The 17,012-nt window shown below is 35.2% G+C and overlaps 1 protein-coding gene across 3 annotated transcripts in view; it reads right to left on the bottom strand.

Moving 5' to 3' along the window:
• Window positions 1-17,012, bottom strand: part of LOC126889942 (uncharacterized) — a 138,378-nt gene that overhangs the window by 16,579 nt on the left and 104,787 nt on the right. For all 3 annotated transcript variants that reach the window (XM_050658695.1, XM_050658696.1, XM_050658697.1), the window contains 2 exons: window positions 6,157-6,396; window positions 2,263-2,436 (listed from right to left, as the gene is read on the bottom strand). In XM_050658695.1, coding sequence (XP_050514652.1) covers window positions 2,263-2,436; window positions 6,157-6,396 — 414 coding nt within the window. The remainder of the gene's footprint in view (window positions 1-2,262; window positions 2,437-6,156; window positions 6,397-17,012) is intronic.

The following is a 17,012-nucleotide window of genomic DNA, read 5'->3' as shown; positions in this document are numbered from 1 at the left end:
AGGTTTTGCCCTACAATTTACGAGAAACCAATCACACCTCTGGATTTGACATTAAACATAATAATTTAAAGTCATGTCAAGATTTATATCTGTCATTATTTTTGAATTGAAATATTTTCATAAATTTTAATAAAACACGAATCAATGTATGGATACTTAATTGAGATGACGGAAAATTACCACTGTTTTTGTAGTACAGATTACCACATTGTATTAAAAAATGCGGTCTGTCGCTCAGCCCCGTTTTTACCTAGTTTGATATAATATTTTCGTTGAACTGGCAACGTTGCCCTAGAAATTAGAATGACACTTGTGACAAGATCAACTTACACAACTTGAAAAACACGATTTTCGGTTATAAGAGTTGTACCAGTTTTTTTGACGCGAAGTGTACGTACCCACGCAAGGGCGGATCCAGGACCGATTTTCGGGAGGGGCCATGAACTTTTTTTTGGGAGGGAGACCGTTACAATGGTGAGTTTTAAGGCACTTTTCACACACTATTGAGTGCCACAAAGACATTCAAAATTAATCGTTTTTAAAGTATTATTAAAGTCAGTACCGATTCCTACACATTTTTTCGGATCCAAGTGCAGTTCTTTCAACAAGTTTAATACTATTTTTCCCAATGCTTCTCCTGTCAGGTCTTCTTCTTCCCCTCATTCTTGATTTTCACTAATTATTTTTATCTTCTCATAATCGTCAATGAACTTGAAAAAGTTTTCACGAATGTTGTTATTGTGTACAGTGGGAAAAATGAAAGATTACCCATGAACAAACATATAAAACAAGCTGTATTTGTCTGTCAACGTGTCACAAAAAAAAATTGGCCAACGCAGTACTTGTATAATATTTACTTAAATAAGCTGTCCTTATAGTACTGGTACTAGTTTTCTGCAACATAGAAAAGATGTCTTTAATATGATCGCTCATGGGTAATCTTTCCTTTTTAGTACATAATATGTATCTCAAATTTAGAAAAAGCTGTTCCACGTGCGATACCTGATTCATTATTTGTTCAATCACTTGTTCACCACAACCACAACATGTTATCAATTGACTTTGATTCGTGCCACTAACGTATGTTGCTCGGGAGGATGCTTTGGATAGGTGTTGTTTAAGAGTCTTATCCCCTGATGCTATTTTAAACCTTAACAATTCCCTCATTGCTAGGTCCAGCATCTTCTTCCAGAAACAGAAGGACATCATCACGATGGCCTCTTAGAGGAATAATTTGTCGACCTAAGAACACTATAGACTCTACTACTATTGGTCGTAGTTTTTCTCTATTTGCTTGTATCTGTCTAGACCTCTGGAAGTCTATCTGGTATTTTTTAATGGCATGGACTTTATGTCAATCAGCCAGTCACAACATGACTACTATATCAAGAAGAATAAATATTTAAATATCATACCAAAAATACCATATTTTTTTTTTGGAAAATAAAACGCAATATATATCCCTTTTGCATAACAATCCCTTTTTTAATGTGCGAAAGTACCAACCAACTCCTTTGTTCTAAGTGATGGTGACCCAAGTAACGCCTAATTTCTTTTTTATTCTTTGTGTGTACAGAATATTGAAATTGATACAATTGATGGCTGCCAAAGTAGTTTTAACAAATGGCACTTTGTAAAATTATCAACATTTTTATTTACAAAAAATCCTATGTCCTCTTGAAGCTTCCGTTACTGCTTTTGTTAAATTATAGTTCAGAAGACATAATATGTATCCCCTGTTTTGTGCATATATAAGTATGTATTTAAAACTAAAAATATTTGAACTGCAAGTATTTAAACTTCTATTTTTTTAAATTCTCGGAGGGGGCCATGGCCCCCTCTCTGGATCCGCCCTTGTACCCACGCTGCTCATACATTCAAACGCAAATGACAGTTCAGTGTTGCTGGTTGCGGTCAATTATGCTGTGAGCTGTGAAATAATCTATTTTAATGATTATACCTACACTATGATAATATTCTATTCTATTAATATATTTCGGCAAGTAATGAAAGCCAATTGACATCATTAATTAGAATAAATAATTATAGATATTATTTTTATAGTAGGTAAACAAAAACAAAGAAAAATATCTCTGACAAGTAATGACATAAACGTGGCCATGATGAAAAGTCACATTCTAATGTTTTGACAGTGCTCATACGTAAAAATTTTGACCTACGTAATCTGTCTTTTGTAGTAAAAATACTATATTTATGTAGTTTGAAATAATCATACTGTTAAAAAAAATTATGTTAACTTACTTTACTCGTCGACAATATTTCTGAAATCGACATATTGGAAGGATGCGCAGCATTACTCGACATTGGTGTAGATGAAGCAATAGACTGGTTACTCATCGCACTTCTCTCTGGAGCTGTCAAAAGACGTGCCAGTGTAGGACTAAATGATGTTTTGGTGTTTTGTTTTGTAGGAGACTGAAAATTAATAGAAAATTTATTATCAGGAAAATTAGAGAATAAAAGACAATATTAGTAGCAAGAGGACTGTTATACTAGTGAAAAACGCTAAAAATATACAAACTAAAAATCGGGAAGTTCCCTGGGTTGGCTGTATACCATATAGTTAAAAACTCGTAACATGAAGTAAAACCACTTCTATGTAAAAGGTATATTTAATAAAATTTTAAAAATCCCAATGGATTAAGTAAAATAGGTTCATTCAGAACGTTTTCGGACCTATCAGTCTATCATCAGTGAATTCGTGAATACTTGCTAACTAAACCACATTCAAATAGCAAATTCCCAACTATAAACAAACGCACGTGTTACTATTCGCCGTCTCATTCATCAATAAGAGGCTGTTAAATGTTACTTATTGCCCTAAACGAGGCGGATTCTCATTTTACAGGTCCAAACGGGTCAGTCTGTAAATTCAAATTGTAGGTAGCGTGTTGGTTTTTAAGATACACTTCACGACGACCCTGTTTAGCTTCCATGCGCGTTTGTTTACAGTTGGGAATCTGTAAAATGAATGGACTTTAGCCCCAGAACCAAACAATGGTTGTAGAATAGAATAGAATAGAAATATGTTTTATTGTCACTGAAAATACAAATTTTATGGACAAAGCTTAATTAAAGTCAGAAAAAATAAATAAATAATATCTAACAATAACAATAACAAATACAATTTTCTGAAATTTGATAAATCGTCAAATAAATAAAAAATATAAAAAAATATACATAAATACAAAATATAAGTTATAAAGTAAAGAAAAAAAAACAAAATCCATATATTGCAACAATTTATAGAAATTGCAAAGTGATTATACAACAAAGTAAACTATTTATAGACATAGGAACTAATAAGTTTAAGCTGCTGCATGTGACACCCAAATATAGATAAGTTTGGTTACTTGTACATTACTGTAATTTCTTAGTTAGTCATTAAGAAACTCTTCTACTGAATAATATGGTCTTTTAGATAGATGAGCTTTTGTCATTTTACGGAACTTGGGGAAAGATGTTGCAGATTTGAGTTGTAAAGGAAGATGGTTGTATAGTTTTTTTGCGGAATATAATATAGATTTCTTTACTAACTCAGAGGACGGGATCGGTAAATAGACATCAAAATTTGAATTTCTGGTGGAGTAGTCATGACGAGGCCTTGCTGGAAAGACATGCATGTGTTTACGAATTAAGCAAACAGTTTCTAAAATATATAAAGATGTAAGGGTTAAAATGCCGTGATCTTTGAAGTAACTTCTGCAATGTGTTGTTCTTCTGAGGCCAAACAGATACCTTATTGCTCTTTTTTGTAATTTAAAAATAACATCTAATTGGGCAGCTGTACTAGAACCCCAAAAAGGAAGACCATATCGAAGATGAGACTCGAACAAAGAAAAATATGTTAGTTTAGAAGATGCTAAATTGAGTTCTTTCGAAACAGATCTTATAGCATAGCAGGCTGAGGCGAGTTTCTTACTTAACAAATCGATATGAAGGGACCATTTGAGGTTGCTGTCTAAAAAAATACCAAGAAATTTTACAGAATCAACGGTAGAGATCTGGCTGTTATTAACAAGCAGGGGTTGAAGAGCACTTTTATAGGATAATGCTACTGTCTTATCCACGTTAAAAGAGAGTCAGACCAGGTTTTTATCGTAAGCAAATCAGAAGTTACTAGTTGCATGAAGAGATGTAATAGTTGAGTTGCTCCAAGTGATACTGGTATCATCAGCAAAAAGAAAAATTTTTCCATCGATTTTTAAGTTAGTGATGTCATTTATAAAGATAAGGAACAGTAGAGGACCCAATACTGAACCTTGTGGTACTCCACATACAATGTTTTTGAAACTAGAGTCAGTATCATTTGCTCTAACTAGTTGTTTCCTATTATTTAAGTAAGATTGGAACCAATTCAAAGAAATACCTCGAATCCCATAGAAATTTAGTTTTTTAATCAAAATGTCGTGATTTACACAAACAAAAGCTTTGGCATAGTCACAGAAAACAGTGGCAGTATAAAGATTATTGTTTAGTGCTTGGTAAACCTCATGAAGCACAGAAAACAAGGCATCAGTGGCACATTTATTAGTTAAAAAGCCGAACTGATTTTGGGATAAGATGTTGTTATCAATGAGAAAGGACATAAGACGGGTTTTTATGAGTCTCTCAATAATTTTTGAAAGTACCGGTAGTAATTTTTCACCACCCTTATGAAGAGGAATAATAATGGCTATCTTTAGGCACTCTGGGAATTTGCCTCTTTCAAAGGAATCATTAATTAGTGAGACGAGGATTTCCAACACATTTTCTGTGAGATTTGAGAGGATTTTTATGGATAGTCCATCAGTACTACAGGATGATTTGCTTTTGATACTATTGATAGTTTGGATCAGTTCAGATATATCGATTGGTCTTAAAAAGAATGAATTCGAGAACACTCCTGAATTGGGGAGATAGGAAATGGGATCTTTTTGTGGCAAAATAGTAGAAGTTATATTTTTACTCACATTAACGAAATATTCGTTTAAATTTTCCGGGTCTGGAAGGGCAAATGTTTGAACTGCGTGAGTTCTATTTCGAAGATCGTTTATTATGGACCAAGTTTCTTTTGCAACACTTTTAGAGCTTTCCATACGATTTTGATAGTAGGCTTTTTTAGATGATTTGATGAGTTTTAGATAGGTTACCCTGTACTTGGTGATATATTGAGTGACAGAGACGTTGGTAGCAAATTTCCTGATATACAATAGTGAACGCATATTTTTGGCTGATATGCGGATACCTTTGGTAGCCCAGGGTTTGTGATGTTTTGGCTTAATTGAAATTAAAGGAAATGCCTTATTGAAGATAGAGACAAGCTTTTCTATAAAATCGTTGAAATTATAGTCCACGTCCGCAGAAGGAAAATGCCACTCAGAAGTTAAGCATAAATTTTGAAATTTATGAAAATTTCGAGCGGAAAAAATCCTACCTAAAAATGTACTTAAAATTCAATCTATAAGAATACCTCCGGGAACATGGTGAGACTCTAAACGAGAACCCTGACAACCATCTTGGGCCAACGAGGTCTTAACGGTCAGGGACAGTACGATCAGGGTTCTCGTTTAGAGTCTCACCATGTTCCCGGAGGTATTCTTATAACATCGGCGTTTAGCCTATCCAATTTCACAATACTGTAATGTAGATTGAATTTTAAGTACGACCATTGTTTGGTTCTGGGGCTAGTTAGCAAGTATTCACGAATTCACTGATGATGGACTGATAGGTCCGAAAACGTTCTGAATGAACCTATTTTACTTAATCGATTGGGATTTTTAAAATTTTATTAAATATACCTTTCACATAGAAGTAGAGTTTTCTAAAAATATACATCGATGATTCAAATAATAAGAAAAATATGTCGGGAATCAGTCAAAGTTACATAGAAGCATCACTTTAGTGATTTTCCCACCAGAGTCTTCATTTGGTCTGCCCATCGTGTTGTAGACCCAGTTTATTCTTAGTAGTCGTCTGTATGGCCACATCTCAAAGGCTTTGAACCGTTAGGCTCATCTCAAAGGCTTTCATAGCCTCACTTAGAGTCCCCCTTCTACTCCATACAGTAGAACATGAAAGATATAGCAATATGTCATTCGTAAATCGCTGTTTTTAAAAAATAGAATTGTCTGTTAGAAAATTTTGAAAGCTTACCTTCGTTAGAATACCGTGCAATAGGGAATTTGTAGGAGGTGGTGTTGAAGTTGGTACAGGATGAACTGTCACTTCGGGATATGGTGGAGGTGGCTTGATGGCATTTTGGATCAGTTCGTTCCGCTCAGTCTGAGATAATTTGGCAAATTGTAGTAACATATCCTTGAAGGAGACCGTATCTTGAGGATTAGTACCAGTTGAGTCTGCATTTTGTAGTTTACTAAGAGCTTCTTGTTTACTCTGAAATTTTAAAAACAAATGTTTACAGTGTGTAATGAAAGTACCGTGCTCCACAAAATGTTTTTTGGAGACTGTAATTTGTTAGGAAAAATGCTTCGATAATTTATTTAGTTTGTATATTTAATATAATTTAGATCTCCAGACCTTAAAGGCCCGTGGCTTGATTTATTTTTCTTTTTCATTCATTCCTGTTTGCTGCTATATTTTTCCACTAAGGAGTTTTAAGTTCTTCTATGTCCTCCCGTTAGTACTTGTTATGGTCGTCTCGTGTTTGGTATCCTTTGAATATGCCCCAACTATCGAAGCCATTGTGATTTTATTATCTCTTCGATAATCGGTTTTACATACATCTTCACTATACTGCGTTCCATGGTCACCTTTCAGTACAGACTCTTATGAAGAACAGTGTTGCCAAGCGATATTAATATTTATATTGTAGCGTGATTAGTGTAATTACTTCTAATTACAATAAAACTAGCGGTTCGTAATTTATATACGACTTTATTTATATAAGTTACAGACGAATTTATCTTATACACTAAACTCATTCACAAAATATGCCCGTATTTATACCCAGTTGTTATTCTGGAACAATCGACTCCCATCTCGAGCTATCGGCTTGTTCCGCCTACGTGACGTACCTTCCAGAATTCTCCGGCGAGGCCTAGCACATCCGATTACGTCATTCTCGAGGTGTTTACTGTTATACGGGGATCGGCCAAGATTTCTCTTCCGCTACACTGCTCCCCTCTTAAGATCTGAGCGTCTCGATCAGCAACTCTAAATGAAGGCCCAGGATGGCGGAATCTACACGACTCTCCAGCTCTGCATACACCCTTCAAGAAGAAATAACAGTCTACTGTCTTTGAAGGGTACGACATCTTCGGGTTCATGCAACACACAGTGATTTGTACACCAGTTCCTCTGAAGACCACTTCAAGCATGCTTCTCACAATCTTCCAATCCAGATTTTCTACTGCATGGCCTATTTTTGGTAAAGCCAAATTTTTGATGTCATAATTACACACGATTTTCTTCAAATTAGTTAGAGCACGCCATATGTTCTCGTAGCTTGGCGTGTCCGTATAAGACTTTCTGGTCACCATATACAGCAAAGATCGAGGACCATCTTCCAATCGCAGTACTCTTCCAATTTTAGGCTGCTGATTTCTTAACTCGTCCAGGCGGCCGAACTTTCCATTGAATACGGACGATATTCCTTTAGTCATCTCGAGGTCTTGGGCAACACAGTGGGCCAGAGAGACGTTTTCTGGAACACCAAACAGATCTTGCTGAACTTCTGTGGTCACGCCGAATCTAGCACTCTTTCTCGCTGCGTAATTTGACATAAATTGATTAAAACTTGGCTGTGCGACATCTTTCATCTCCTGTTGGAGGACTCGTGCTTCTTCTGTTTCATTTGAGCCAGCATATGGTGCAAGACGATTTATGTGAATAACTTTTGGTTTGCCGTTTGGTAACTTCTTAATTCTATATATTACGTCATTTATTTTCTTCTTAACTTCATATGGACCTTCCCATTGTCTTTGCAGTTTAGGACATAAGCCTCGACGACGTTGCGGATTATAAAGCCAGACAAGATCACCTACTTCGAAGCTTTCATTCTTGCATCGAGAATCATATTGATCTTTCATTCTGTCACTGGCTATCTGGATGTGTTGTCGGGCAAGTTCATGAATGTTGTTCATTCGTAATTTCAGGCGGTCAACGTAGTCTTCGCCTGCAACATGTTCCTCGGAAGGTCCGCAGCCAAACTCTAGGTCGCAGGGCAACCGAACTTCACGACCCAACATCAGGCAGGTTGGTGTTTGACCTGTAGTTTCATTTACGGCCGAGCGGTAGGCCATCAGGAATAAATGAATGTGTTGGTCCCAATCTCGCTGATGTTCAGATACAACTTTGGACAAGTGTTTACCCATCGTTCGGTTCATCCTCTCGACCATCCCATCTGATTGAGGATGCAGGGGTGTTGTTCTGGTCTTATTGGCACCAATCAATTTACAAACGTTTTGGAAAAGAGCTGACTCAAAGTTTCGCCCTTGGTCGGAGTGGATCTCCAAGGGAACACCAAATCGGCTGAAGAATTCTTTAACAAGTACCTCTGCAACGGTAGCAGCTTCTTGATTCGGTAATGCATAGGCCTCGGTCCATTTCGTAAAATAGTCCATGGCTACCAGAATGTATTTATTTCCAGCATCGGTTTCTGGAAATGGACCTGCAATGTCGATTGCTACTCTTTCCATAGGACTTCCAACATTGTACTGTCTCATGGGTGCTCTCTTTTTACCAACTGGACCATTACCGGATGCACACAGTTCACATTTCCGGCACCATCTTATTACATCATCTTTACAGTTCACCCAATAGAACCGTTCTCGAACCTTTTGCAGAGTCTTCGTAATACCAAAGTGTCCACCTGATGTACCGTCATGCAACTGACGCAATACTTCGGACACTTTACTTTTAGGTACAATCAACTGAAGCTTAGATTCTGTACCATCATCGTTCTCAAAGGTTCTGTACAAAAGATCATCTTTTAGTATCAGGCAATTCCATTGGCTCCAGTAGGCCTTGACTTCCGGACTACATGCACTAATGTTTTGCCAACTAGGTCTCTCACCTCGACGCATCCAATCCAATACTCTTTTTATACATGGATCATCTTCTTGGGCGTGTTGTAACTGTTGGGGCTGCCATTGTTCATTAACTACGGTAGTTCGTCTCACAGGGCAACGCTGTTCCTCTACTCTAAGCCGGTGATTACAACTTTCACCGCATGGCCGTATCGAGGAAGCATCTATATTTGAACGAACTCTTCCAGCCCTCTTCACGCGTCTCTTCGGCATCGTGTCACGAATCACCCTCCGTATCATTTCCACCAAACGTTCATCTTTTCTCTTATCGCCTTTTTCCATGGCTATTACTCCATTGTTTCGTGAAGCTTGGCTAGCTGCTTCGTGTTCCAAGGCAATAGCAAGTGCTTCATCTAAAACTTTCGGTCTTGCTAGTCGTAAAGCTTTCTGTATTTCACTATCTTTCAGCCCATTGACGAAGGTGTCTACCGCAATTTCTTCTAAAACGCTGTCTGGCACCTCTGGATAAGCCAACCGCACCACACGAGCCACATCTGCTTCAAATTCTTGCAGATTCTCACTTGCTCGTTGACTTCTACTTCGCAGTTGTGCTTTGTATACTTGTTGTAGATGGGCATCTCCATAGCGTTTTTCTAGACGAGTGAACAAGGTCTGGTAACAATTTTCTTGACCCTTAGGAATTGATCTTAATATATCTGCAGCATCACCTCGCAAAGCAGCAGTCAAGGAAACAGCCTTTTCCTGTTCGGTCCAATGATTGGCGGTCGCAATAGCTTCGAATTGTCTAAGGTATATGGACCAAGAGGACTTTCCATCAAATGGTGGTAATTTGAATCGCATATTATGCGACGTTTCGTCTCTCGGTAGTTCATCTTTCACTAAAGGATCTAACGTTGCTGCATTAACTGATGGTTGTACTTTTGTATCGGTTATCCTGCTCTCTAGCTGTTTGATCTTTTCTTCTACGGTCTCTACACTTTTCTGCATCTTATCGAATGTTCTAGAAACTTCTTCAAATTTCTCATTGTTCTGTTTACAAACTTCTTCTAGTTTTTCGTTGTTTTGCCTACAGACCTCTTTAATTATTTGAGAAGTCTCATCGAATCTTTTAGCAACATTTTCGAATTTCTCGTCGCTTTTTCTACTAACTTCTTCAAGTTTCTCGTCGCTTCTTCTACTAACTTCTTCAAGTTTCTCGTCGCTTCTTCTAGAAGTTTCATCGATCTTTTGAGAAACACTTTCAAATTTCTCGTTGTTCTGTCTACTAACTTCTTCAAGTTTCTCGTCGCTTCTTCTAGAAGTTTCATCGATCGTTTCAGAAACAGTTTTTAATTTCGATAAGATTACTTGTTCTGCTGACTGGAAGTGGAACGTCTTTGGGTCTTCTCCGTTCTTCGTGAGGACATCCTCGAGTCGTGCTTGTAGGACTATCTTGAGCCCACTGCTGTCCAGATCCCGTTCCTCGAGCTGTTCACGGAGCTGTTTTACTGTAAGTTCTTGTAGCAACATCTTTGGTCGGCACACACGTACTTTCCAAAATGTCTTTTAACAGTCTTTCCGAATACCGAACAATCAACGCACTTTAACTATTCCCGACGAATAAAGTCCAAAAGTATTTTAAAGTCTTTCCGAATACCGAACAATTAACGCACTCCGGTTGTTCCCGACGAATAAAGTTCAAAAGTCTTTTAAAGTCTCTCTGTAATTCACTTATTTATATCGCACTAAGTTAACCGAACACCGACACCAACTGTAGCGTGATTAGTGTAATTACTTCTAATTACAATAAAACTAGCGGTTCGTAATTTATATACGACTTTATTTATATAAGTTACAGACGAATTTATCTTATACACTAAACTCATTCACAAAATATGCCCGTATTTATACCCAGTTGTTATTCTGGAACAATCGACTCCCATCTCGAGCTATCGGCTTGTTCCGCCTACGTGACGTATCTTCCAGAATTCTCCGGCGAGGCCTAGCACATCCGATTACGTCATTCTCGAGGTGTTTACTGTTATACGGGGATCGGCCAAGATTTCTCTTCCGCTACAATATTAAATAAATTTTAAAGTATTTTTCTACCTCACTTGGTCTATTAAATTTGTCAGTATGTATGAGAAATCTTGTAAGCTGTCAAAGCAAAGGGAGTTTAGCTCGGTGGTAGCGCATTCGACCGGAGATCGAGAGGTCCCCGGTTCGAATCCGTGTGTTATCTAACTTTTTTTTATTTTTAGTATTATTTTAATAAAATTTTTTGGAAAGTAGTAAGTAAAAATTAGTTTAATCTGTAAATACAAATAACCTGTTGAAAGTATATTTATTTCGTTGAAATCATATAATAGAAGTATAACTTCTTACATGCGTACAAAGTACACGTGTTAAAAAGTACATTCGCTTCGCTCATTCTGCAAACTTTCACATGCGTGCACTTTTAACACTTATATCATAAATAACTATTAAATATAATATTAATCATAGGCTAATTATAATTAATATTCAAATGATATATCTTTAATATCGTATAAATATCTTTCATAGTACCTATGTATCTATGAATTATTTAAAAATAATAAAACCCACAGATTTTCAAATCAAGATGTTTTGGACTTCTGGAATATTCTATTTACACGGACTTCTGCTTAAAACCGGCAACACTGAGCTGCTAGGTTCCATAAGTTTTATATTGGGATGTGCTTTCCACACTGCAAAGTGACTACGGAACGCAGAATAGTTCTATATTTTGGTCTTTTCATCCACATTCCATTCCGTAGCTTTCCTCCAATCATTTTCCTGTGGACTTTCTTTTAAACACTTGGAACATGATTTGTTCTGATTTGTTCATCGTCAATGTTTCACTGGCATCTAATACAATAGGTATTATCACTATTCTTATCTTATCCCTTCTTGATAAGAATAACTTGATTAGAGCAAAAATACGTTTACCAGCCATAATTCTCCCTTGAATTTCTTTCCTCATATCTGGTCTCCTTGTGAATTTCTCTCTTAGATCTTTCTACTTCTTCAAATTTATATATATTTTCCTTCTGTGCTTATTGTCAATTATTGTCCTTGTATGTATTCTCGTTCTGACCATTCCATATTTGGTCTTTACTTCGTTTATCCTTTGCTATCCTACTCTCGTTTCTTCGACCTTGATCATTGACTCATTTCTAACAATTATTTAGTCTATTATTGATTTTTGATAGAGAACTGGTTTTGTATATGTATATTATTTATGTAACGAGTAACGATCATTGTACCGGGTGCGGCAAAAGTCAGTTTCCGCTATGTAGTTTCATGCATAATCGCGATAAATACATGCTAACAATCGGCCTCGAATAACAAGTGTTCCCTACTGTTTGTAGGGTTCCCCTTGAGTTTCGTTCATCTGCCTGTCACGTGTTGCTGTTCGTTGTGGGGTCTGCTGAATAGTGTGTATGCTAGGCTAGGCTAGGCGACCGCAAACTCTCCCACAGTTGAAGGCAATTATTGAGGAAGAGTTTGAACACCTCCGTCAGAACAAGGCAATCCTCAACCGAACATGCCGTAGCGTTGCGAGACGTTGTGAACGGACACCAGTTCGAACATAAAGCTTAGATTTTTATATGCACCTTTGTAACCCAAATTTGCGACTTAATTAAACGTTTTGCATTTTTATTTTCCGATATTTTTATTATTTTTTTCTGTTTAATTTGCGACTTAATTAAACGTTTTGCATTTTCATTTTCCGATATTTTTATTATTTTTTTTTTCGTTTAATTTGTGACCTAATTAAACGTTTTGCATTTTCATTTTCTGATATTTTTCGATTGTGCAAATCGGGGAACTGACTTTTGCCGCACCCTGTATTTCGATCCAAAATCAAAATAATTTGATTATGTTAAGCACACATTTGAAGTACGAACAAAACTTACTATAAAAAGTTCAAAGATTCATGAACCAATGATGTATTAGAAATTATATACAGGGTGTCCCGAAAAGATTGGTCATAAATTATGCCACAGATTCTGGGGTCAAAAATAGGTTGATTGAACCTCACTTACCTATATACAATAGTGCACACAAAAAAGTTACTTTGAAGTTACAAAATGAAAATCGGTTTTTTTTCATATATCGAAAACTCTTAAAGATTTTTTATTGAAAATGGACATGTGGCATTCTTATGGCAGCAACATCTCAAAAAAAATTAAAGTGAAATTTTTGTGCACCCCATAAAAATTTTATGGGGGTTTTGTTCCCTTAAACCCGCCCAAACTTTTGTGTACGTTCGAATTAAATTAATATTGTATTACCATTAGTTAAAAACAATGGTTTTAAAACTTTTTTGCCTCTTAGTACTTTTTCGATAAGCTAGTGTTTATCGAGATATTTTGAATATTTGTCGAATCCACCACATATTTGTATATGGTTAAGTACGATTATAGAGACCTGTTAATAATCTGAAAATTTATTTGTAATTTACATTTTTATGTATATTTTGAAAAAGAAGCCACATCTCGATAAAAGGTGACATCAAAAAAAGACTAAGAGACAAAAAAGTTTTAAAAACACTGAGTTTAACTAACGGTACCACAATAATAGTTTAATTGGAACGTACACAAACATTTGGGGGGTTTAAAGGAGCAAAACCCACAGAAAATGTTTATGTAAATATATTAAAAAAGAAGCTGCATCTCGATAAAAACTAGCTTATCGAAAAAATACTAAGAGACAAAAAAGTTTTAAAAACGTTGTGTTTAACTAATGGTACCACAATAATGAATTAATTTGGACGTACACAAAAGTTTGGGGGGGTTTAAGGGAACAAAACCCCATAAATTTTTTATGGGGTGGACAAATTTCACTATAATTTTGTTTTAAGATGTTTCTGAAATAACAATCATACATGTCCGTTTTCAATAAAAAATCTCTAATAGTTTTCGATATATTGAAAAAAATCGATTTTCATTTTGTAACTTCAAAGGGCTGTAAATTTTTTTATGAGCACATTTGTACTAAGGTAAGTTAGCTTCAATCGAACTATTTTTGACCCCAGAATGTGTGGTATAAATTTATGACCAATCTTTTCGGGACACCCTGTATAAACACTTTCTAGCCTACAGAATTATTGTGAATCAGTAAGCTATAATAGAGGAAAAAGTAAAAAAATAACTTTAAGACGAAAATGGATAAGGCACACTTAAACTGAAACAAACTTGAACAGAAAACCAAGTAACATGTTAAAATACCATAAAACTTAAATGTGCTAGGAAATACCCTAGCTAGACCACAAAATACATTGAAAAGAAGAATGTATAGAGGGAGGGAGAGATACACAGAAATAGACAAACATGAATTTTGTCGATGAAATGCAAAAAAGTCGAATGTTTCACAAGTGACAGGATAGATAAGTAGAAAAATGTATCATGTTGATCTACAACATATTATTATCAACGAATATACACAATCATATATAAGGCTAAATGGTCGTTTAGACACAGCGATAAATCAAGCAACTTATCGATATCAATCGAGTTGTTGCAATTTATCGTTGTGTGTAAACGGGGCATCGCAGCGACTTATCGAAGTTGGATTGAAGTTGGTATCGGATTGCATCAACTAATTCTAACGATCGAGTTGTTTTAATTTATCGTCGTGTCTAAACGGTACAGCGATTTATCGAAATTGGAGTTGGGTTGCATCAATTTAGGAGAATCTTACCGAATTAGAATTTATTTACATATCCAATTAAATGGATACGATTTATTTGATAATGCTTATAATTTGATACTATGTGGCTTTGCCAATTAATCAACAATAATATAATACTTTTATCAACTATAAGAATTATATGTACAGGGTGATTGATTAGTGGGGTAAAGCTCCGTAGATCCGTTATAGTAATAGATAGCAATAAAAGTTAATAACAAAAATTGTAGCCAACTTTGAGATTCACATTTCAAAATTAATTAGAATGTTACAGGGTGTTCGATAACATAGTGGCAGATCAAACTTATGTTTTTTTTTAAATGGAACTATGGAACCTCTATTTTATTTTATACTCGAAATAATCTTAACTCCTCCATTACAAAAATATAAAGGTTTGTTATGTTATACAACGGTTATACATAGTACTTACAAAATTATAACCAATTTTATATGAAAATCGTAACAAGTTCAACTCACTGTATAAATAAAAATAAGCACAAAAGCAATGGATTATTGATGCCATATTTTTTTACGTATTGTCAAAATTCTCATAAAGGACTGATATTGCTAATTTTCTTTATATTGTATACAGGGTGAGTCAAAACGCAAATAAGTACATTATTTTCTCAGAAATTTTAAATGGAACGCCCTGTATTTTATATCACTATAGAAAAGTATCATTACCGTATCTACTTTAATTTTTATAAAACATTCCCTATGTCTAAATTTATTAGTTTTCGAGATATTTTCATTTTGCAGAGCAAACTATTAATTACGGGTCTAAAACTTTCCAAATTTTGAGTAAGCCATGACTAGATTGTCTAAAACTGACAATTTACGATTACTGATTATGGTAGGGGAGCAAAGTATGCTAAATGTGCAGTCACTCGAGCGCTGTGGGGACGTATTGGGTTGTGATTATTAGGTCCTAAAACCAAAAAAAGTTAAGTAAAATTTTCAATTTTAGTGGAGTCTTGCCATTTTTTAATTAAATTTTCCATTTCCAACAATGGTTTTTTCCGATTATAGCGCCATCTATCCATAATTCGAAAAAATGTTTCGAATAAAAATTGCTTATTTTTGCGTAGAGAATCCAAATCTGTAATAAAAATTTGGGACTCCTATTTAAGATTTTAAAGTAACCCTCCATCCCACCTCCGTGGGGGTTCGTGTTTGGTACCATTCGATATATTTTTTAAAAATATAGAATAAATTTATTTTTCAGTTTTTCGATCCGATGTTTATTTTGCGAAATATCGCGGCAATTAAAATTTTAAATTTACCCCCACCCCTCTCAGTGGGGTGTCATGTTTGGTATCATTCGATAGATTTTTGAAAAATATGGAACACGTAGTTTTTAGTTTTTCGATTTGACGTTCATTTCGCGAAATATTCGCTTTTTTTGTGAAACAATTCTCTTTTTTTCGCTCAAATCGTCAGATTTTTGAAATATACACTCTTTTGCATACGTAACTTACCTTATCTTAAACTGACAATTTCGAGTATTTTTAAAGATAGATTTTTTTTCGGGCCTCCCTTAACAAACTCCTTTGTGTTAAGAGCCAATATATGGTAGGGGTACATCTGCAGGGTACCAGGTTTCTCCCCATAAGATAATCTGACGCGCTAGAGTAACTGCAAAAATCCCCGCTTGGGCTCCCCTACCATTATCAATCTGGTAATAAATGTAACAATGTAGCAAATAAAGAAAAAAAAATTATTAGTAATAAATTTTACAAAAAAAAACACAACCACAACATAACTTACAAAATTTTTGAAACAATTAAAAACTACTTTTTTGTGAACTGTAAGAAACAAGAAAGAAAAATAATTAGTTATAAATTTTGCAAAAAAACAAACACAAAACAGACATTTTGTGAAAACAAATAAAAACTACTTTTGTATGTAAATGTACCAATGTATCAAATAAAGAACGAAACATAATTTATCAGTAAAAAATTTTACAAAAAAGACATGAACACAAAACACATTTTTGAAAAAATTAAAATATTTTAAATATTTATGTAATTACAAAGTTGTTCAAAATGACCGCCAACACATGCATATAACACATAACATCCTAACACATGGATATATGCATGCCTAAAAACGGTCATTGAATAATTTAGTTACACTACGAAGCATTTGTAAATTAACACTTCGAAATACAATTTGTATTCTATTTTTCATCTCCTCTCTTGTTGTTGGAGGCATTTTATAACCTTCATTCTTAAAGTAACCCCAAAAAAATCAGTTCAGTTCATTAAATTCTAGTGATCTGGGTAGCCACGCTACTGGTCCATTGAA

Source organism: Diabrotica virgifera, chromosome 8, assembly GCF_917563875.1.
Source record: "Diabrotica virgifera virgifera chromosome 8, PGI_DIABVI_V3a".
Classification (NCBI taxonomy): domain Eukaryota; kingdom Metazoa; phylum Arthropoda; class Insecta; order Coleoptera; family Chrysomelidae; genus Diabrotica; species Diabrotica virgifera.
This window is presented reverse-complemented; position numbering and strand designations above follow the sequence as displayed.